This window comes from Dipodomys spectabilis, unplaced genomic scaffold (assembly GCF_019054845.1).
Source record: "Dipodomys spectabilis isolate Male_0828 unplaced genomic scaffold, ASM1905484v1 ptg000231l, whole genome shotgun sequence".
NCBI classification, from domain to species: Eukaryota; Metazoa; Chordata; class Mammalia; order Rodentia; family Heteromyidae; genus Dipodomys; species Dipodomys spectabilis.
This window is the reverse complement of record NW_024870908.1, coordinates 7,490,880-7,512,549: the sequence shown is the minus strand read 5'-3', so window position 1 is coordinate 7,512,549 and position 21,670 is coordinate 7,490,880. Positions and strand designations below refer to the sequence as shown.

The 21,670-nt window shown below is 46.5% G+C and overlaps 2 protein-coding genes across 3 annotated transcripts in view; one reads left to right on the top strand and one right to left on the bottom strand.

Moving 5' to 3' along the window:
- LOC122123781 (phospholipid-transporting ATPase ABCA3) overlaps positions 1-7,887 on the bottom strand; it is a 43,792-nt gene extending 35,905 nt beyond the window's left edge. The window contains exons 1-3 of one of the 2 annotated variants that reach the window (XM_042698249.1): positions 7,723-7,887; positions 2,168-2,376; positions 791-997 (exon numbers count right to left, since the gene is read on the bottom strand). The gene's annotated coding sequence lies outside the window, so the exon portion shown is untranslated. The remainder of the gene's footprint in view (positions 1-790; positions 998-2,167; positions 2,377-7,722) is intronic. The other variant, XM_042698250.1, reaches the window with a different exon arrangement.
- A 3,460-nt stretch (positions 7,888-11,347) lies between these two features.
- The window catches only part of LOC122123729 (ATP-binding cassette sub-family A member 17-like), a 63,496-nt gene continuing 53,173 nt past the window's right edge, over positions 11,348-21,670 (top strand). Inside the window, exons 1-5 of the mRNA XM_042698147.1 lie at positions 11,348-11,410; positions 12,588-12,849; positions 15,829-15,956; positions 17,676-17,838; positions 21,066-21,325. Of these exons, the coding sequence (XP_042554081.1) occupies positions 11,357-11,410; positions 12,588-12,849; positions 15,829-15,956; positions 17,676-17,838; positions 21,066-21,325 (867 nt within the window). The 5' untranslated portion in view covers positions 11,348-11,356. The remainder of the gene's footprint in view (positions 11,411-12,587; positions 12,850-15,828; positions 15,957-17,675; positions 17,839-21,065; positions 21,326-21,670) is intronic.

The following is a 21,670-nucleotide window of genomic DNA, read 5'->3' as shown; positions in this document are numbered from 1 at the left end:
GGGAGGTAAGGAGTCCTGGAACTGGGTGTGCATTGGCTTTGCTGACCTGGGAGCAGGATGGGGTAGATAGATTAGTGTATGTGGAATGATCAACTATTTTCTCCTGCCTTGAATCTAAGGATTGATTTGTATAAGTATGGGAATCAGAATTGCCATTACACAAGACTAGCCATCCCAGGCTTAGTGGTACATGCCTGTAATCTTAGCACTCCAGGTTTGAGGCCAGTCTACACTAGAAACTCAGAATGTGATACAAAATATAAATAAATACTGGGCTGGGCTCATGGTTGTAAGCCTAGCTACTCAGGAGGCTGAGATCTGAGGATTGTGGTTCAAAGCCAGTCTGGGTAGCAAAGTATGTGAGACTCTTATCTCCAATAAACTACTAGAAAACTGGAAGTGGAGCTGTGGCTCAAAGTAGTAGAGTGCTAGCCTTGAGCAAAAGAGCTCAGGGACAGTGCCCAGGCCCTGAGTTCAAGCCCCACGACTGACAAAAAAAAAAAAAAAAGTAAAAAATAAACAAATAAGCTAAAACCAAACAAGAAGACCAGTCATTTTCATCTTTATCAATAGTCCAAAGAAAATATCTCCAAGTAATTCTCTATTATATATTTACATCTGACAAACATAACTGGAGAAAAAAACATGTCGAGAGATTATCAAACGCAAATGATAGCAAAAACAAGAGCTTGTATTTATAAAGATATTTGACAATTTCAAAAAATTCATTTTGCTAAATTTCAAATATAAGAAATAGAGACACCGAGCCCAAAGTTCATTCACTGCTAACCTGTTGGGGAAGTAGGTAGATGAATAAGCCCAGGGAAAGCTGGAGACTCAGGACTGTTCCGAAAGCCGTAGGCCTGGAGGTGCAGGTGAAGGAGAGAAGGTGAAGGAGCTGGAGGAGTCCCTGTCCTCATCCAGTGCTGAACTCCAAGCACGCAGAAAGGAGCACTCTCCAGCTCAGCGTCCTCCAAGTAAGGCAGGCAGTGAGTCACTGGGGGAGAGTTTAAGTAGTTAATCAAGGCTCATACTAACCAAACACCTTCCCTCCCTCAGTGGGGCTGGGGAAGAAAGTGAGTGACTCATTCATTAGTGAGCACAGCTACTGCTGTCAATGTGAGCCTGGAGACTGCGGAGCATTGGGTGGAGAGGCTTTTTTTGTCGGTTTTTTTTGTCGGTCGTGGGGCTTGAACTCTGGGCGTGGGCGCTGTCCCTCGGCTCTTCAGCTCAAGGCGAGTGCTCTACCACTTGAGCCACAGCACCACTTTTCAGTTTTCTTATTGGAGATAAGAGTCTCACAGACTTCTTCCAGGGCTGGCTTTGAACCGTGATCCTCAGATCTCAGCCTCCTGAGTAGCTAGGATATCAGGCGTTAGCCACTGGCACTCGGCTAAAAGCCTCTTTTTATTTAGGAATCTAAACTGAAGACTCTATGAGGAGTTCTATTTTGTATATTAAATACCACATGATAAAATATGAGTAGCATGTGAAGAAAGCTAAGGTATGTGAGATGTTCTTAAACAATTTAATAAATTATCTCAATTCTTTAAAAATTAATAAAGGTTGGAAATGTAGCTCGGGGACAGAGTATATGTGAGGTCCTGGTCCCAACATTAAATAAATAAAATCAATGTGGAAGAATGCTTTTTAAATCAGCTGCAGACAATGAATAAAACAGCATGACTTAAGGCCTGTGGTTTACCTGTCCAGTAGAGCTGGACAGATAGACAGACTGGCTAGGATAAACTTCCCTCCAAAGACAGAAATATACAAAGTTCACAGTTAAAGAAGCTTTCTGCGGGGGCTGGGAAGGTGGCTCAGTGGTAGAGCACTTGCCTTGCATGCATGAGGCCCTGGGTTCGATTCCTCAGCACCACATAAGCAGAAAAAAAAAGCAGGAAGTGGCACTGTGGCTCAGGTGGTAGAGCGCTAGCCTTGAGCTGAAGAGCTGAGGGACAGCGCCCAGGCCCAGAGTTCAAGATCCACAACCGACAAAAAAAAAAAAAAAAAGCTTTCTGGTCAGAGAAGTAGATGGCTTCTTTTTGGCAGTTTGTCCAGAAAAGAAAACACCTCTTCCTGTCTACTCCCCCCCAGGGCCCAGGGCAGTGAGGGAGACGCATTCCATCCTCTTGCTGGGGCTGCAGAGGCCGAGGCAGAAACTGACCTGAGTCAGGCAGAGGCAGGGTGGCGGCAGCTCCTCAGGGCTGCAGGTGAACTGGAGTCCTGGTGGTGGTGGTGGTGCTACGCAGAGGAGTCTGAGGGTGGGGCCAGCGAGCCCCTGGAGTTCAGCAGGGTGGGCCTGGGATGCAGGAGCGCTGAGTCTCATGGGATACCAGGAGGGACCCAGAGCTCATGGACATGACTCTCTGGCACCTTTTGGACAGATGGAGGGTGCTTAAGCATAATTTGGAAAATTATTTCAACACACACCTTATCAAGTTAGAAAAGAAAAGCCTGTTGCTTCAAGAGAGAGACTGGACTTAAGAGTAAGCATGCCTGGGTGGAGCCTGGTTCTCTCCAGTGCAGAAAGGAGATGCTTGTGTATTACACCCTTTCCTACTACTCAGCGCCCTGCTCCAATGGCCTCCAAATGTGGCTTGGGCTCCTGCTCTAGTCAACCTTGATAGACAAGAGCAACAGGAAGTACCAGCCCAGGAAAGGAAGCCAACAGGTCAGGCTTAACATTTTAACCTCTGTACTTCATCCTGTGTATCCTCCTGTGCACCTTTCTAAAAGTGTCTGAGATGTAACATAATTTCTTTTTAGCCCTACCACTTCCTTAGAGACTTTCTTTGCTCCTATACCGCCCCCCCCCCCCCCAGCCTGCAGGCTTTGTCCAAGCCCTGCCTTATCAGAAGACTCAGAGGACACTACCTACACTTGTGTTGGTTCCATTTGAGCTAAGGAATTTAAGGGAGGAGATCTGAAATTACAAAATCTGGAAATTTTCTGGTTACAAAAGCCAATGTACACGTCGGAAGGAAGTTAAGTTCCTTAAAACACTCTACACTGGGGTGGCACAAAGAGTCCTAAGAAGTGATTTAGGATTGGCCCAGGGGGCCTGCCAGCTACCCAAAGGCAAACAGAGAGACTCAACCACTTGTGAGGCAGACACCCCCTCCCAGCAAGAGTGCTCTGAGAACTTGCCACTGAGGAGGGCTCACTCTGCGCCTCCTGGGGACAAGCCAGGGAAGGAAGCCAGGTCCCTCTCCATCCCACTAAAAAGCCTGTTTGCTTACCGTTAAAATATTAAACATTACACAAGCCATCGAGTGTTTCAGTGTTTGTTAAGTGAGTGTGTACTGTGGGCTGCTAATTTCTGAGAACTCTTGGTGGAAGGTCTGATTCCCCTCAAAATGGTCTTTCCTGTAACTGCTGTTAGCTCAGGAGCTCTGGGTTGTGCTGCTTTATAAGCACCATGGCAGCAAATTGTAGGAATCCCAAATTCTTCCACTTCTTTCCTTGTATGTGTGTGTACATGTGTGTGTGAGGGGTGGGGGGAGGTTGTTGTTTGTCCCTTAGCTTTTTTGCTCAAGGCTGGCACAAGATTCTCCTGTCTTTTTTTTTTTTTTTCTGGTTAACTGGAGATAAACATTGACTTTCTTGCCTGGGCTGGCTTCAAACTCGACCCCCAGAACTCATCCCCTGCGTAGTGAAGATTACAGGTGCAAACCACAGGTGCCCAGACTCTTTTATTTTAAATATATGTACTAAAATCTGTCCCTTCAAGGAAAAAAAAACCTGATGATACATGAGAGTTGTGTCATTCTCAAATCTGTGCCAAGAACAATGCATGTATGAAACATGTATGTATGGAGACCAAAGGCCCATGTGTTAAAGGCAAGGTCCCTAGCTTGGCACTATTGGAAAGTAGCAGAGACTTTAATAGGGTTCAGTGAGAAATTTTAGGTGACTGGAGGCATGTTCTTATAGGAGGTGGGGAACCCCAAATCTTTCTCACTCTCTCTTTTTTCTTTTTTATTGGTCATAGGATCTGAAATCGGGGCCTGGGCATTATTCCTGAGCTTTTTGCTCAAGGTGAGCACTCTACCACTTTGAGCCACAGCGCCACTTCCGGTTTTCTGATGGTTAACTGGAGATAAGTCTTACAGACTTTCCTGCCCAGGGTGGCTTTGAACTGCAATCCTCAGATCTCAGCCTCGAGTGGCTAAGATTACAGGTGTGAGCCACCGGCACCCAGATCACTTTTTCTCTCTTTTGGGACCTAGTCATAAGAAAAACAATTCCGCTCTGCTGCACACTCATTCCCTGACATGCTGTGCTGCTTTGCTACAGGGCCCCAAAGCAAGTGCCGATGGATTGTACACAGAAACCTCGAAAACTGGGCCAAAATAAACCTTTTCTGTTTCAAAGTTGACACAGCTCAGGTGTTTGCTAACAGCAATACGAAGCTTAGGAACACAAGATGCTTTCATACTTACGTTATTATGCTTCTAAAGATGCTTCAATAGTACTATCTACACAAACACATATCAAAAAGCCTTGAAGACCTGACTTCCTATCCACCCTGACAGCCCCCAAACACATTCCAATCCAAACACATTCTGAGCACTGGCATAGCTGGAGAATGGGATGGAAAGTGAGCACTCTGACCCTGAAGTGCGGTCGAGGTGCCTTCACAGGAGTATCGAATGCACCTGTAAACGCCACCATTGGGTCCTGAAATAAAGAGGATTTAGAACCAACTGGTCACATGCTGGGACTTGGTTTCACCAAGAGTTTATAAATGGGATGTGAACTTGATCACATAACTTTCATTTAAAAAAAGCAATTTATGCACTAGGTTGTATACAATTCACATGGTAGAAAATTTTAATCATGCTTACCTCATATCTCATTCCCTTACTTTACATTTGTATGTCTACACCTAATATGTCAGGACAATTGTATGTAGCTATAGTCTAAAATCAGATAAATTATATAAAAGTATGTACTTAATTTTTTTTTCCTGCCAGTTCTGGGGCTTGAACTCAGGGCCTGGGTGCTGTCCCTGAGTTTCTTTTGCTTAAGGCTAGTACTCTACTACTTGAGCCACAGCACCACTTCTGGCTTTTTTCCGGTTGATTATGAGGCTTGAACTCTGGGCCTGGGCACTGTCCCTTAGCTCTTCAGCTCAAGGCTAGCACTCCACCACTTGAGCTACAACGCCACTTCCGGTTTTCTGGTAGTTTGCTGAAGATAGTCTTCACAGACTTTCCTGCCCAGGCTGGCTTTGAACCACAATCCTTAGATCTCAGCCTCCTGAGTAGCTAGGATTACAGGCATGAGCCACTGGCACCCAGCACATTTCTAGCTTTTTCTGTGAATGTAGTATGGAGGAATTGAACCCAGGCAATCACTCTACCACTAAGCCACCTTCCCAGCCTTAAATTGTTGTTATATACAGTGTATAGGAAAACTCTGAGGATGGCTTTACACAGTGGACCTTGTGCCTTAGGCAGGCACAAACTTCCAAGCTGCCAGGTCTGCGGCTGGGTCATTTGCTTTACAGGTGGAGGTGGAGACCCAGTTTTATGGGGTACACAGTACCACTACCTGGTTTGCCCAGATCAGGAGGCACTAGTTTCCCTAGAATATGAAGTTCCTGGTGGGGCTTGGACGGGTGTGTTTTAGACCAAATATATAGAGCAAAGGGGGCTCTAAGGGACAAGTTCCACAAAATCTGTGTGGCTGTCTGCTTTTCTCTCCCTTGATGCAGCCTGGGTCCCATTCCCCACCCATGCCACCAGACTGCCTTCCTAGGTATAGTCAATGAGGCAACAAGAATCCCCCGAGAGGTAACCATGGATCTTCTGCCATAAGCAAGGCACCAAGGAGCTCATTACACAGCTCCTGCAAAGGTGCCCAGTAGTCTGTTGACTCCAGACTTGGCACCATCTATGGGGACAAGGGCTGCTGCAGGAAATAGGTCTTTATCTCCCTACATACTATGCTGGCCTTCAGGATTCATCTGCTTGGACTATCTCTCACCACATCTGGCTCTATAGGCTCAAACCCTATCATTCAAACCCTATCAATGGCAGGATCTCTGTGAGGCAGGCTCTGATAAGCTTGGTGTGGGAGTTTTGCCATGTTTGCTATACAACAGAATTATGTGGGGCTGCTTTCAGAAAGAGAATGATGTCTGATCCCTACCCTATCCTCTAAGTTCCTGGGCTCTGGCCTAGACATGTGAACATATACCCGGGAAATGCTAAAGTGCAACCTTGGTTCAGAGTTCCTTCTGTTGAAAGTCATCGGCTTCCACCTCTGGACACTTGTGGCAATCTTTTCTGGATGTGTCATGTGCACTTATTTTGCTCTGTTACTTGGGAATAATTTCTTTGGCTCCATTCTAAAGACACCAAGAGTAGCAACCATGTCCATTGGTTCTAGGAATCATGCCTTGGGTCTTGCCTGCTAGAAGAGTGATGGGTAGACCTCTGTTCTAGAATGTTCCTCTGGACAGACTCAGGAGCAAAGGAGCCTCCTGCCATTGTAGAAGGCTGGGTTGAAGCCAAAACTGTAGACTCAGAAATCTGAGTGGGGTCTTTCCAATTAAGATTAACTCAATATAGGTTCCCACAACACTGCCTGGCCAGTGTAGTACTGGGGGAAGGCTAGTATCTTGATCAAAACAATTTCCTTCTCATGCTCCAAAACAGGCTGTTCCATCAGGATGGAAGGAGATCGCTTTAGAGATGCAGAGAGATGGAAAGAGGTCACCGTATTTGTCAGATATAGTAAGCAAAGGCTAATTTTTTTTTTCTTTTTCTAAGTGTGTGTGTGTGGGAGAGTCCCACAGCATCCATTTTAACCAATTTCCTCCCTTTCTCTTACATTTCCCATGAGGCAAGTGTTCTAAAATGGTGGTCTTTTCAAGTTTATACACGTTAACATCAAAACTTTCTGAATGAGAGGATCTGGTTGCTTAGGAGAAAAGAATGGTACTTGCTCCCTTCATCCCTGACTGAGCTTCAGCCACTCATCTGAGGGACATTACCGGAGTTCCCCGACCTGCGGGGTGTGCAAACACCCAAACTGTGAGGCAAACAGGCAGGCATAACCTTTGAGGCAAGCTCGCCGCGGGCCGCACAGGGGAGGCAGCCGGGCACTCAGGCGCCCGGCACACAGAACAGCACTTGCCCGGGGCTGATGAGGACGGGAGCTCTGCCCTGGGGCGCCGGCACCATCCATCACTTACTTAGACGCATGGCCCTGGGAAGCGGCCCTCGGGCCACTGCAGGCCCGGCACACCTGTGCGGTCCCGCACACGGGAGGTGCCCCCAAATCCTACCGCTGACCTCCCCCTATTCCGAGGTTCGCTAAAACGAGCAGGGTGGGGCAGCCCGAGCAGTGCGGCACCCCACCCCGCACAGCCGCTGGGTGCGGCCGGGCGTGCTCGCCGCAACCGGGGAGGGGGGGCGGCCGCTCCGAGACAACCGGCGGCGAGGGGCGTGCGGCGGTGGCCGCCCGTCCACCTGCGGGGCCCGCACAAAGGACCCCGCCGCGCCCCGGCGGCCCGAGCTCGTTCTCCCGCGCCCGGCGCAGCTCGCGGCGGGGCGGCCCACGCCGGGCAACACCCAGACCCGCGAGCGCCGCGCGGCCGGGCGCACCTGCGGGGCGGGCGCCGGCGGGCCCAGCGCGGGGCCCCGGCCGGGGGCGCGGCCCGCCGAGGGGAGGGGGAACAGCCGCGAACCGCGTCCCGGGGGCACTCACCGACCCTCAGCGCCCGGGCGGCGGCGGTAGGCACGGCCCTCGCGAGGGCTCCCCTCCCTCGGCCTCCCGGCTCCGCCCCAGCCTCGCAGGGAGAAGACCGCGGCCGGCGGTGATGGCGGTGGCGGCGGGGAGGCCGCCTAGCGTGGAAGGGCGCCCGCGACCCACCACCCGCGACCGCTGACTGACACGTCGGGCGGCTCCGGCTCCGGCTCCGGCTCCGGCAGGGGGCGCGCCTGCCCGCGCGTGCGCAGTGAGCCGCCCCTGCAGGTGCCGGATCAACCCCGGAGGTCTCAGTTGATCAAGCGTTTAAGATCTCGGGCCTGCGCAGTAGGCACATGTCCAGCAAAGGTGTGTGTGAGAGAGACAGAGGAGGGGGCAGGTTGACGCACGGCATTGCGCATGCGCCCCCATTGCCCTCAGGCCTCCGCTTGCGGCACCTGCACAGGGTCCCACCCACGTGGCCCACGTTCGCCGCCACACCCTCCCTCCCCCTCCCCCCGCGCAGCATCTCGCGCGTGCGTAGTGGGCAGAACCTGCGGTCCGCGGCGCCCCTCGTTCACGCCTGCGCAGTGTGCAGCGCCGACGTCGGAGCCCCACGTGCGAGGCGGAGCGCTCGACGCCGAAGTCGGCCGAGCGCGGGAGCGGCGGCGCTGACTGGAATGTCTGTGGACGCGGGCCTCGCGGTGGTCGCGCGGGGGGCGGGAGCGGGAGTGTTCTCTGCCCACGGCCATCCTTCCCAGTTCCCTGTCTTCTGTCCCTCCTCGGCCCCGGTTGCAGTCAGGTTCCAGTCAGGCCGGGTGCGGGGTCTCCCGAGGCGGGGGCGGGCTGGGGTCGGCGCGCGGACGGCCCAGGCCGGGTGGGGTCGGGCACGGGGCCTACAGTTGCCCGGGGCGGGGCTCGGAGCACCGGCGACCCGGGGCCGCGCCGGGGGTGAGTGCGGCTCGGCGAGGCCGCGGAGGCCCCGCCGCGCCCGGACGCGCTGGGCGGGGCGGGAACGGGACGCCGGGCTTCAGCCTCCCGCCCCGGCCCTGTGGGCCGAAGGGGCGGCGCCCGGCCCCGCGACACCGACGCCGCGCCTCTTTCTTTCTGAGCAGGGGTTGTGGTTTGGTTAGCCCGGCCGAAAGGGCCTCGACCTGGCGCGTGCACCCTGAGCCCCGGAACGCCCTGCTTTAGTGTCTGAATTAAGGTTAGGGGTGCTCACTGTTGGAGAATATATATATACACACACATATATATACACACACATATAATGTGTACATATATATAAGTATGTGTATATATATATTTCTGAACTAGAAAGATGGTTTGTGGAAATAAAACCATTTGTGTCCTTATAGTGTAGTATCTAACACGACTGAATATTATACTTGAGAAGCAAGATTAAAGAGAGAGGGAATGTTCTCATCAAAATTTTGTTTTGTTTTGGTGGTACTGGAGTTTGAACTCAGGGCTCCGCAAATTTTTTACCACCTGAGCCACACAGTCTCAGCATTTTTGAATCGTCAGGCATCTTTATTTACTTATTCTTACTCCAACTATATGCCTACTACATATATGCGTACCTCTTAATTAATCAGTTAATAATGTCATTGTTTACCGAGTGCCTGCCGTGTGCTACCTCTGTTCTTGTGTCTAGGAATTTAACAGTTAGGTGGACAAAATTTCCCTGGCTTCACTGATCACACATCTAGTAGGAAAATCAAATGAAACAACATGTTCCGTTGTTTAAAACTACTAAGGCTGAAGTGTTGTGGCTAATACCTATAATCCCAGCTACTAAGGAGGTGGAGATCAGGATGATCATAGTTCAGGGCCAGCCCAAGCAAAAAGAAAGATTCCATCTCAGTAAATTGGATTTGGTAGCATGCATCTGTAGTGACAGCTCCATGGGAGGCTACAGGTAGACAACAGATGTTTATATATGTCAGTACTGGGGATTGAATCCAGGACCTTGCAATTACTAGGCAAGCTTTTAGCCATTGAGCTACATCCCAATATAACTTTTCTTTCTTTCTTTCTTAAGAACTTTTTCTGTCTTTTTTGGTTCTAGGGAATTGAACCTAGGACATTGTACTTGCTAGACAAGTGCTTTGCCACTGAGCTACATCCCAGCCCAGAAGGGCTTAGGTACAAGGTTCATAGTTCAAGGCTAGTTCCAGGCAATAATGAGTCTCTATCTGAAAAATAAAGCAAAAAAAAAAAAAAAGACTAGGTTACTGGCACAAAGCTGAAAGAAATAGGGGACTCATCCATCTTAACACAGGAGGGCATTGTATACTCACATCTGGTAAAGGAAACACAGATGTTGCAGCAGAAGTATGTTTAGGAACAGCATCTGGGCCTATAACCCAGGAGCAGGAAAAGGAGAGGAAATGAAGTAGAATGAGAGCATTAACAATAAAAACTATATCTCACAAGACTTTGTAGGTCATTGAAAAAGCAAGATGTTTCCTTGGAGGAAAATGGAAGCCATTAGAGAATTTAGGGCAGAGGATAGAAGTGACCTGAGTTGAAGCAGGTCATACCTGTCAATGTGTGGAAATTGGATTGCAAGGAGGCAAGGGTCAGTGAAAGGGCAGCACTGTGAAGGCTGCTTGAGAAATTCATACAAAGATGCTAAGAGTGAAAGTGACATTTCAGTAGTACGGCCATTACAATTTGCTGATGAATCGGAAAAGAAAATGAGAAAAAGAGAATGAATAATATGTGAATAATCCTTTATAATTCAAAGAAAGGAAAAGACAAGAATTGAGGTGGGAGAGACAGTAGAACAACTTGCTTTAGGAGGAACAAAAATAACCCAGTTAGGCCAAGTCAGGTTTGAGGTAAAGTCTGTGGAATTAGGTATTAGGAATTAAAATTCAGAGCAAATTCTAGGCTGGAGACATAAATATAAACATCATCATTATGTAGATGCATCCTCCCCAAGACTGGGTGAGATCACTTAAGGAGAGTGATGATGTGGAAAAAAGAGTCAATAGAACAGAACATTTTATTGTTTGGAGGCTGGGGAGGGGGAGAAAATCACCCCAAAAGATTGACAAGGGATACTGGAAAGTTAGGACAAAGTAGTCTGGCATGATATTCTAAAAACTTACAAGAAGAAAGTCATTCAAGGTTGAAAAAGCTCAGAACTTTTTTTTTTTTTGGGTCCATTCGTGGGCCTGAACTCTGGGCCTGGGCACTGTCCCTCAGCTCTTCAGCTCAAGGCTAGCGCTCTACCGCTTGAGCCACAATGCCACTTCTGGCTCTTTTCTGCTTATGTGATGCTGAGGAATAGAACCCAGGGCCTCATGCATGCAAGGCAAGCGCTCTACCACTGAGCCGCCTTCCCAGGCCCAAAGCTCAGAACTTTTTTTTTTCCTGGGTCCGGTAGTGGGGCCTGAACGCTGGCCTGGGTGCTGTCCCTCAGCTCTTCAGCTCAAGGCTAGCACCCTGCCACTTGAGCCACAGCGCCACTTCCGTGTTTTTCTTTTTTGCTTATGTGGTGCTGAGGAATCGAACCCAGGGTCTCATGCATGCAAGGCAAGCGCTCTACCACTGAGCCACCTTCCCAGCCCAAAGCTCAGAACTTTTATGTGTAATATTTCCTCCTTTGCTTCCTGACTAGGGGTGAGCTTCTTCAGCTGGAAAAATGACAGTGTCCAGGAAGTTAAAGCTTCTTCTCTGGAAAAATTTTATATTAAAGGTGCGTATAGCATAATACATATGAAAATAGCATAATGAAACCTGTTTAAAAAAAAAAACAAAAAACAACAGTTTAGCCAGGTGCCGGTGGCTCACGCCTTGTAATCCCAGCTACTCAGGAGGCTGAGATGGAGGATCCTGTACAAAGCCAGCCTGGGCAAGAAAGTTACCTCTAGTTAACCAACAGAAAACTGAAAGTGGCACTGTGGCTCAAGAGGTAGAGCCCTCTCCTTGAGCTGAAGAGCTTAGGGACAGCACCCAGGCTCAGAATTCAAGCCCCATGACCCCCCCCCCCAAAAAAAAAATCCCTTTACAAATAATGTTCTTAATTTTCTGTTCATTTGTTGTGAAGCTTGAACTCTGGGCCTGTGTGCTGCCCCTGGGCTCTTCAGCTCAAGGCAGATGCTTTACCACTTGAGCCACAGCACTGGTTCCTGCTTTGTGGTGGTTTATTGAAGATAAGAGTCTCATGGTGGGGCTGGGAAGGTGGCTCAGTGGTAGAGCACTTGCCTTGCATGCATGAGATCCTGGGTTCGATTCCTCAGCACCACATAAACAAAAAGAAAAAAGCCGGAAGTGGCGCTGTGGCTCAAGTGGTAGAGTGCTAGTCTTGAGCTGAAGAGCTGAGGGACAGCGCCCAGGTCCAGAGTTCAGGCCCCACGACCAGACCCCTCCCCCCCCAAAAAAAGTCTCATGGACTTTCCTGGCATGGCTGGCTTTGAACCATGATCCTCAGATTCTCAGCCTCCTCAGTAGCTAGGATTATAGTCATGAGCTACCACTGGCTGTAAAGGGATGTTTTTCTGAAAATCATATTTCCATAGTACTTCTGTTGAGGCTTATTATTAAAGATGACATTATTGTCCCTGATTTTTAGTCATACTGTCATAGAAAAGGTGAGGTGGAAATGTTGCTAGCTAGTTCTTATTTGTTGTTCAAAACCAGGACCCAAATTTAGTTTCTGATGTTTTCACTCATTGGCTGGCGCTCTACCACTTGAGCCATGCCTCCAACCCCTTCTAGCTAGTTCTATCCTTTTTTACGTGTTGTCTAGGGAAGCTGGAAGAAATCAAAGGAATAAAGTAACAAAAGGATTCTTAATGAAAGAACATTTGCCACATAACGGTTAACTGGTGTTCTGTTTTAGGCTAACGTGTAGCTTTTGTTTTTTATTTTAGAAGCGGAAGACTTTCATAACAGTCCTTGAAATCTTGATGCCATTACTCTTTTCTGCACTTGTGTTGTATCTACGTTTCAGCAGTATACCAAAAACAAAACCTCCTACTAGCTACCACCCAATTGATGTCAGTTCACTGCCAGAATTCTTCTATAACTATCCATTGAAAACTAAATTTCAACTAGTTTATATTCCTTCCAGAAGTGAAACTTTGAAAGCTCTCACTGAAATAGTGGAACAAACCTTTGATGTTGAGTTCGAAGGTTAGACATAAGATGGGGTAAGAGTGTGTGTGTGTGTGTGTGTGTGTGTGTGTGTGTGTGTGTATGTGTGTGTGTGTGTGTGTGTGTGTGTGTGTGTGTGTGTGTGTGTGTGTGGAGGGGGTTATGATGCATAGTTAGAAGCTATTTCCTGAGAGTTCTTTTTTTAATTTTAATTTTAATTTTTTTGTGAACATACTGTACAGAGGGGTTACAATTAATTACATGGGCAAGATAATGAGTACATTTCTTATCAAGCATTGCAGCCTCCTCCTTTGTTTAACCTTCACATCTCTTCCCAGCCTCCCCCCTCCTGAGAGTTCTTTAAAAAATGATTCCAAACCTGGGGTCTTTAAACCCTATGTGCCAATGTAGTTAAGGGGAAGCTGATCAAAACATCCTTACTTGTTCAAAGACCACAGGTTTCAAGGTTAAGTTGTTAAAAGTTAAGTGTTTGTTTTTAACTTTAACTCACTATCTTGACTGTTATCTCACATTAACCAGAAGGTCTGATTGCCAATTCTTACAAGTCTGACTAAGCAACTGAGGAAAGCATTCAGATTCTGACAGTCCTCTCTGCTTCTACTCTGGTCCCATTGTAATCCAGTCTCAAGGTGGAGGCATAGAGGTCCTCAAAGGTCAGTAGATTTGACCCATCTCCTGCTTAAGCCCATCAGTAACTTTCCAGACTCAGCCAAGCTTTTTTCCCCCAGCTTCCTCAGGCATTCCTCTTCCCTATACTCTCTTAACACACACAAACACACACACACACACACACACACACTCTCTCTCTCTCTCTGTCTCTCTCTCTCTCCTCACTAGGAACCCACCATTCCTGTGTGCCATTCCCACTGATTCTTTAGATTTCAGCAGAAACAACCCCTAGGAAGGCAGCTAAATAGGTTTTAAGTTTCTTGCCTTTTCTTTTTGTCCTTCATTGAACCTGCTTGATATTTTCTTAGCATTTCCATGAATGTTTAATCCCATTCTCCCTTGTTCTCTGCATATTATCTGCCTTTCCCATCAGACCACCTCTACAAGGCAGAGGACCCTGTCTGTTTTGGTTAGCACCATGCCTCTTACAGTGTCTGGCACATAGTAAGTGGCCCAGTAAGTGTGTTTCTTGAATAAATTAATATGGTTAGGTAGATAAAATATTTCCCAAGTGTTGAATCTACAAAAGAAATTTATTCAGTTACTTTGTTACTGTTAGGTTTTTTAAAAAAGAGGTAGCTGAGTAAGAACTGCGCTGCGCACGTGGTATTCAGGTAAGGGGTAGGTTTATTCAGTAGACCTGCTGGGACCAGGCAAGGTTGGCACTCCACGTGACTGGGAAAGGCCTGGGAAAGAGAGAGAGCTGGGAAAGAGAGAGAAAAGAGCTAGAAAAGAGCTGAGAGAGAGCTAGAAAAGAGAAGGGAGCTGGGAAAGAGCTAGAAAAGAGCAAAAAGAGCAGAGAGAGAGCGCGTCTGGGCCTGAGCTAGGCCTTATCTAGGGTATGGATGGAGAAAGGTGTGGCCACATCAAATTCAGATATGACCTCAGTGGATGCAGATGTGACCTCTTCTAGGTGTCCCAGTTGCCTAGGTAATGCAGGTACTGGGTGGAGACTTTGCTGCTATGAGGGTGAAGTCTGCTAGCCATCCAGAAACGGACCTTACAGTTACATATGCTAGTATAAACATATTCCTATAACACAGGTCTCAAATGAAAAGAAAGATTGCTTTTCTTCCAGCTCTTGTGCTGCTCAGTATGAACAAGTAACCCTTAAAGGTCCTCCCTTGTAAAATGTGTGAGAACCACCGTTGTGAACATATTGTTAAGAAAACTTTCCAAGCTGGGCACTGGTGGTTCACACCTATAATCCTAGCTTCTCAGGAGGCTAAGATCTGAGGATTGTGGTTCAAAGCCAACCCTGGCAGGAAAAACCATGAAACTCTTATCTCCAATAAACAACTAGAAAACCAGAAGTGGTGCTGTGGCTCAAGCAGTAGAGTGCTCGCCTTGAGCAGAAGAGCCCAGGCCCAGAGTTCAAGCCCCACGACTGACAAACAACAACTTTCCTAGCACAAATGCTTTCTGAACAATGTTAATCACAGATAGCCAAATTAGAACTAGATTTTAGACAGTGGAATAGTTCGGTTTGTCTTTTAGACCCTGAAAGTATTCACAGATAGCATGTCATTTAGCAGATTGAGGTGTGTGTGTGTGTGTGTGTGTGTGTGTGTGTGTGTGTGTGTGTGTGTATGAAACTTCTAGAAATGAAAAAGGAAACATATAAAACTCAGATTATAAACAAGCCTGGAAGGGATAAAGTGGGATTTAAACTTCCTACAATAGCAAAGATCCCTCTGCAACAAGAAGTCATAAGATTTGACGTAGGTCTCAAGTTATAATGATCAGGACTTAAATTCCTTCCTTCTTCAGCATTAATTCCTTGATGTCTTACATGCCAGCAGTTCCTAGGATCATGTTGCTAAAGTTCTGAAGTGAATAACAATAGTTATGTCTTTTTCTTATTTTCTTTTTCTCCTTTTTTGTATGTTTGCAGAATGAATGAGCAAGTGAATGGAAAAGTAAGCTGCCATATCAAATTGTAGGTAGAGCCAGGCACCAAGTGGCTCATGCCTATGATCCTAGCTACTCAGAAGGTTGAGATCTGAGGATTGTGGTTTAAAGTCAACCCTGGCAGGAAAGTCTATAAGACTCTTATTTCCAGTAAACAAAAAGCCAGAAGTGGAGCTGTGGCTCAAGTGGTAGAGCACCACCCTTAAGCATAAAAGCTCAGGAATAGCACCCAGGCCCAGAATTCAAGCCCCAGGACTGGCAACACACACACACACACACACACACACACACACACACACACACACACACACACACACACACACACACACACACTTGTAGGTAAAGAGGAAGGGAGTGGGCTGGCAGCATTTGCCTTCAAACCCATCTACTCACTGATTGGATTTTTCCTCTTTGTAGTTCTAGGATTTTCTTCAGAGTCCTTGTTTGAAAGTTATATACTTAAGGATCCCAAAGCTTTCTACACATTGGTGGGAATTGTTTTTGGCCATAATTTCAGTGACAGCAATGAACCTTTGCCACTTTCGGTAAGAAAATCATTCTGTAACAATCTTACTTGCGCCCTGACCTTGAGTATGGGTTGATCAGGCTGATCTGCCTCTTTCCTTTCCTCTGTAGTAACTTTGCCATCTTATTGTACAACCTAATCTTTAGAGTACCAGTTTTCAGATTTTTTTGTTTTTTAGATGGATACTATTATTAACTTGCATTAGTTATACAGGAGAGGTTTTTATTGTTATATTTCCACACATGTTTATAATATATTCCAACCAATCTTACCCTCTCTGTTGCTCTCCATTCCCATTTCCCCTTCCCATAATGATTTCAACAGGTTCATTGTTCTGTTTTCATAAAGTTGCAAACAATCTATTTCTTTTTGTTTTGTTTTGTTGGTCATGGGGCCAGAGTGCTGTGCTTTGGGCTTTTTTGCTCAAGGCTAGTGCTCTACCACTTTGAGCCACAGCTCCACTTCCAGTTTTCTGGTGGTTGCTTAGAGAGGAGTTTTTTTTTTTTTTTTAAGATTTTTTTTGTTGTTGTTGTTGGTCATGGGGCTTGAACTCTGGGCCTGGGTCCTATCCCTCAGCTCTTCAGCTCAAGGCAAGCGCTCTACCACTTGAGCCACAGTGCCACTTTCGGCTTTTTCTGCTTATGTGGTACTGAGGATTCGAACCCAGGGCCTCATGCATGCAAAGCAAGTGCTCTACCACTGAGCCACCTTCCCAGCCCCGGGATAAGAGTTTTGCAGACTTTCCTGCCCAGGCTAGCTTCAAACCATGATCCTCAGATCTAAGTCTCCTGAGTAGCTAAGATTACAGTCATAAGCCATCAGCACCCTGCCAAAAAATCTCTTTCAACTATATTCATCCTCTTTCATTTCAGCTTTGAGATTATTAAAAGATATTTGTTCTCAGTAGACCTCTAACCCGGGTATAGGATAATATGTATTTACCTGCTGGATTATAGAAGCCAACTCCAACACCAGGCCATGTAATCTGTCTCTGTAACTCCTCAGCTGTCTAACCTTGGGAAAGTTACTAGAGTTTCTGGGCCTCAGAGTCATTACTAGTGTAATGGGGTTAAAATTGGTGCCTAATTTACAGAGTGGTTATGAGAATTAAATAACTTTATGCCTGTAAAGTGCTAAGAACAAATGGAACCTGAAATAGGAATATTCCATAAGGATTAGTTATTTGTTATTATTAATCGCACAGACATCAGATATGGTGGGTTTGTTGTGTGTTTAAGAAAAAGGCAGTGTGTTAAACATGGGAATATTGGGTTTGTCTTTTGTGCTGTAGAGTGAAGCAATTGTTAAAACTAGCATGGAGTTAATAACTATATTTTATAATCAATTATTAGTTCTAAGCGTATGACAGACATCATCTCACATATTCCTATAGGCAACCTATGAGACAGGGACTATTAATATTGTCATTTCACTGATGAAGAAACTGAAGCAAAACGATTAAGTAACTTGCTGAGGGTAACATAGCTTTTCAGTAGGAAATTAGGGTTTAGATCTAAGTAGCCTGGCTCCAGAGCGAGCACTCCATACTATATTACATCTACTCTGATTGATCTTAGGGATAAGTTGCAGAGTGACAGTGTGGTCCCCAGAGGGACACCTGACAGCGTGGGCTTTTCCTCCAGTCTTAGTTACTGTCAAACACGCTTTTACTCTGTCCTGAGTCATTGCTGGATCTCTGGATCTCATGGCTGAATTTATTTTCTCTTTATTCTTCAAGGTTGAATACAGCTTGCGCTTTAGTTACATTCAGAGGAACCTTTTATCTTTGAAGCATGTGTATTTTCAAGCTGACTTAGAAGGCTGGTGCACATCCTTTCTTTATCCTCCTAACCCAAGCCAAGAACCCCGGGAAATTGTATATGCTGATGGAGGAACTCCTGGTAAGGAATTCCCAAAGCCTGTGCCATTACCATGACCACATTATTTTTGTCCTGTTGCACATATATGATGACATTTTTATTTTTATTGTTACCTCAACACTTGCTAAACTGGGCATTTCCAAAGTAGCTGAAGGAGTTCATTTAGAAATTGTGGCATTTAATATAAGGCTTACATTGTTAAATGTAGAATTGTTCAAAAGAAGGATGGAAGCATTTCACAGAAACAAGGTGTGGGAGTCTTCCTTGTGTTTCTGTATAAACTCTTCTGTTTCGAAACAAACAAGGGGCTGGGAAGGTGGCTCAGTGGTAGAGCGCTTGCCTTGCATGCCTGAGGCCCTGGGTTCGATTCCTCAGCACCACATAAGCAAAAAGAAAAAAGCCGGAAGTGGCGCTGTGGCTCAAGTGGTAGAGCGCTAGCCTTGAGCTGAAGAGCTGAGGGACAGCGCCCAGGCCCAAAGTTCAGGCCCCACGACCGGACCAAAAAAAAAAACAAACATATTGCTGGACACTGGTGGCTCATACCTTGTAATCCTACCTACTCAGGAGACTAAGATTTGAGGATCATGGTTCAAAATAAGCCCAGGCAGAAAAGTCCCCGTGAGACATTTATTTCCAACTCAAAAACCAAAAGTAGTGCTGTGGCTCAAGTAGTAGAGAGCTAGCCTTGAACACAAAGAGGCTCAAGGACAGTGCCTAGGCCCTGAGTTTAAGCCCTATGACCGACCAAAAAAAAAAAAAAAAAAACGAAACAAAACATATTATTGTTCTCTACAGATGGCCATTTAAGTGGCTTTTTTTTGGGGGGGGGGGGGGGAGGGGTTGGTTGTGGGGCTTGAACTCTGGGCCTGGGTGCTGTCTCTCAGCTCTTCAGCTCAAAACAAGCACTCTACCTGAGCCACAGTGCCACTTTCGGTTTTTTCCTGGTGGTTAAATGGAGGTTAAGAGTCTCGTGGACTTTCCTGCCTGTGCTGGCTTTCAACCACGATCCTCAGATCTGAGCCTCCTGAGTAGCTATGATTACAGGCATTAGCCACTGGTGCCTGGCTTTAAATGGCTTTCTTTAAGTGGTTAAAGCTCCTATAAAACAGTTAGTTGTTCCTTTATCTTTTCTCTTTTCATGTTAATAACGTGAGTATTACTGGGATGGTATAACTCAATGGGAGAGTATTTACCTAGCAATGCACAAAACCATGGGTTTGACTCTTACTGATGCCATGATAGCTTCCAAGGGTTGTACCAGTCAAGCATCCCTGATGGTGCCAGCATGTCTTGCTCTGTGCTGTACCAGCCTTCCCTCCAGTGATAGGCTTAGAGGCCCAAGAGCCAATCTGTCACAAAAGACTCACACTCTCTAATTCACTGAATTTTTTTCCTCCTTTTAATGTTTTATATTTTATTATCTTTTTATAGTTTTACAAAGGGGTTTCAATTTAACATGTTAATTTATGAGTTTAATACTCCAATTCACTTTTTTTCTTTTTTTCCGGTCGTGGGCTTGAACTCTGGGCCTGGGTGCTGTCTCTCGGCTCTTTAGCTCAAGGCGAGCGCTCTACCGCTTGAGCCACAGTGCCACTTCTGGTTTTCTAGTGGTTTATTGGATATAAGAGTCTTTGGGACTTTCCTGCCCAGGCTGGCTTTGAACTGTGATCCTCAGATCTCAGCCTCCCAAGTAGCTAGGATTACAGGCATGAGCCACTGGCACCCAGCTCCAATTCACTTTTGATTTTTTTTTGTCTCCCTCTGTGAGAGTATTAGAGTTGGCTATCCTCTAAGAAACTAATTGCTCATAGAAAAATAAGTTGAGGGCTGGGAAGGTAGCTCAGTGGTAGAGCGCTTGCCTTGCATGCCTGAGGCCCTGGGTTCGATTCCCAAGCACCACATACGCAAAAAGAAAAAAGCCAGAAGTGGCGCTGTGACTCAAGTGGTAGAGCACTAGCCTTGAGCTGAAGAGCTGAGGGACAGCGCCCAGGCCCAGAGTTCAGGCCCCACAACCAGACCCAAAAAAAAAAAAAAAAGAAAAATAAGTTGATAATCTGTTTCTCACTGAAGAATGATCACACAGTTAGTGTGAAGCTTTGGGCCTGCATGCCTACCAAGTAGGAAACCAAATTCAAGTATTTACAGTTTCATGTAATTGGTAGCACAATTCAGAGACTATAATCCTGGACTGTGTATCAGTAACAACTTAAAAAAACACACACAGGGAGGCCATGTCTGTTAGCAAAATGGACAAGAATGGAAAAGAAATAGGCTGGACTGGATTGCCAACAGGGAATCCAGCAAGGGGCACAGACCTTCCCCCGAGTTTAGAGGTTGTACAAGGGGCTGGATTTGGGGTCTAGGTTAATATGGGTCTTAACAAGGAAACAAAAGAGTACAAATCAGGCTGTAATTGCTGGAGGGCTAAGGCTGGGTACTTTCAGTTAGGTCCAGAATGGAACGTCCCTCCTGGGATGACAGAGACTTTCAGCCAGGCCTAGGTGGGAATAACCTGCCGGTGGACAGGCATGTGGTCAAGCCTGTTCCTGCTCACCTGGTATCTTGCTTGACCTAGGGGAATAAGGTGGAGTCAATCCTGAATATTCCATCTGTAGATGCATAAAAAGATTGGGTCAAAAGGGGAGAGGCAAGTCCTTCAATGTCTTTTATGTATTTTGAGTTTAATCATCCTGTAATCCTGTACATGTCAGATGATCAAAACTTTAATTCCTCAAGTTGGAAGATTTTTTTTTTTTTTGGTCGGTCATGGGGTTTGAACTCTGGGCCTGGGTGCTGTCACTCAGCTCTTCAGCTCAAGGCTAGTGGCTCTACACTTGAGCCACAGCACCATTCTGGTTTTCTGAGTGGTTTATTGGAGGTAAGAGTCTCACAGACATTCCTGCCTAGGCTGGCTTTGAACCATGATCCTCAGATCTTAGCCTCCTGAGTAGCTAGGGTGACAGGCGTGAGACACTGGCACCTAGCTGGAAGGTTCTTGTATAGGACATCTCTCATTTTTCTGCCCAGGTCTCCAGAACTCCATTTTGGAAATGCCATTGCCTCAATTCCAGGGACCCCCGGTGACCCCTTCACTTCTCTCTGAGCTGCTGTAGCATGAGGGTTCTAGGGATGTTTCCCTGCTGCTGTTTTACTGAATGGCTAGCCATGATCCATCTGAATCCTCTCAGTCGTTTCCTTGTCTTCAGTTTTTCTTAATTTCTTAGGTTTGACATTCTGTTTCCTTGTAGGCTACCATAAAGAAGGCTTCTTGGCCATTCAGCATGCTGTGGATAAAGCCATCATGTGGCACCATGCTCACAATGCAACGGTCAACTTGTTTGAGAGTCTCAGTGTACTATTGCAGAGGTTCCCATATGGACCTCATGTCCAGGACAAGTTCTTCATGGTGCTTCAGAATGAGTTCCCTCTGCTCCTCATTCTTAGCTTCATTTGCATCGAGCTCATTATCATTAATTCCATTACACTGGAAAAGGAGAGAAAACTTAAGGTAATAGTATCTAGACACCTCTTCTGAGACAGGGATATGAGGTGGTTACTAATGAAAAACAGCATAAAAATGTGGCCCAAACAAGTAAGATATTGCTTAGGTGCAGAGCAACCTTTCAAGTGAGTTGGAACTCTGAAGTCGTTTCTTACTGTTTGCAGAATGCCACCCATTATTATTACCTAAATCTTTGCACGTAGACTGGAGATGTCTGGCTTAGTAGGTCCTGCTTGGCTAGCCTACTGCCTGTCACCAGAAAGGTGTTCAGCCAGTGCTTGTGCAGGGTCTAGGGAAAGATTTTCCTCAAGTGAGTCTCCTTTCATGGTAAGGTCAGGTAGGAAGACAACA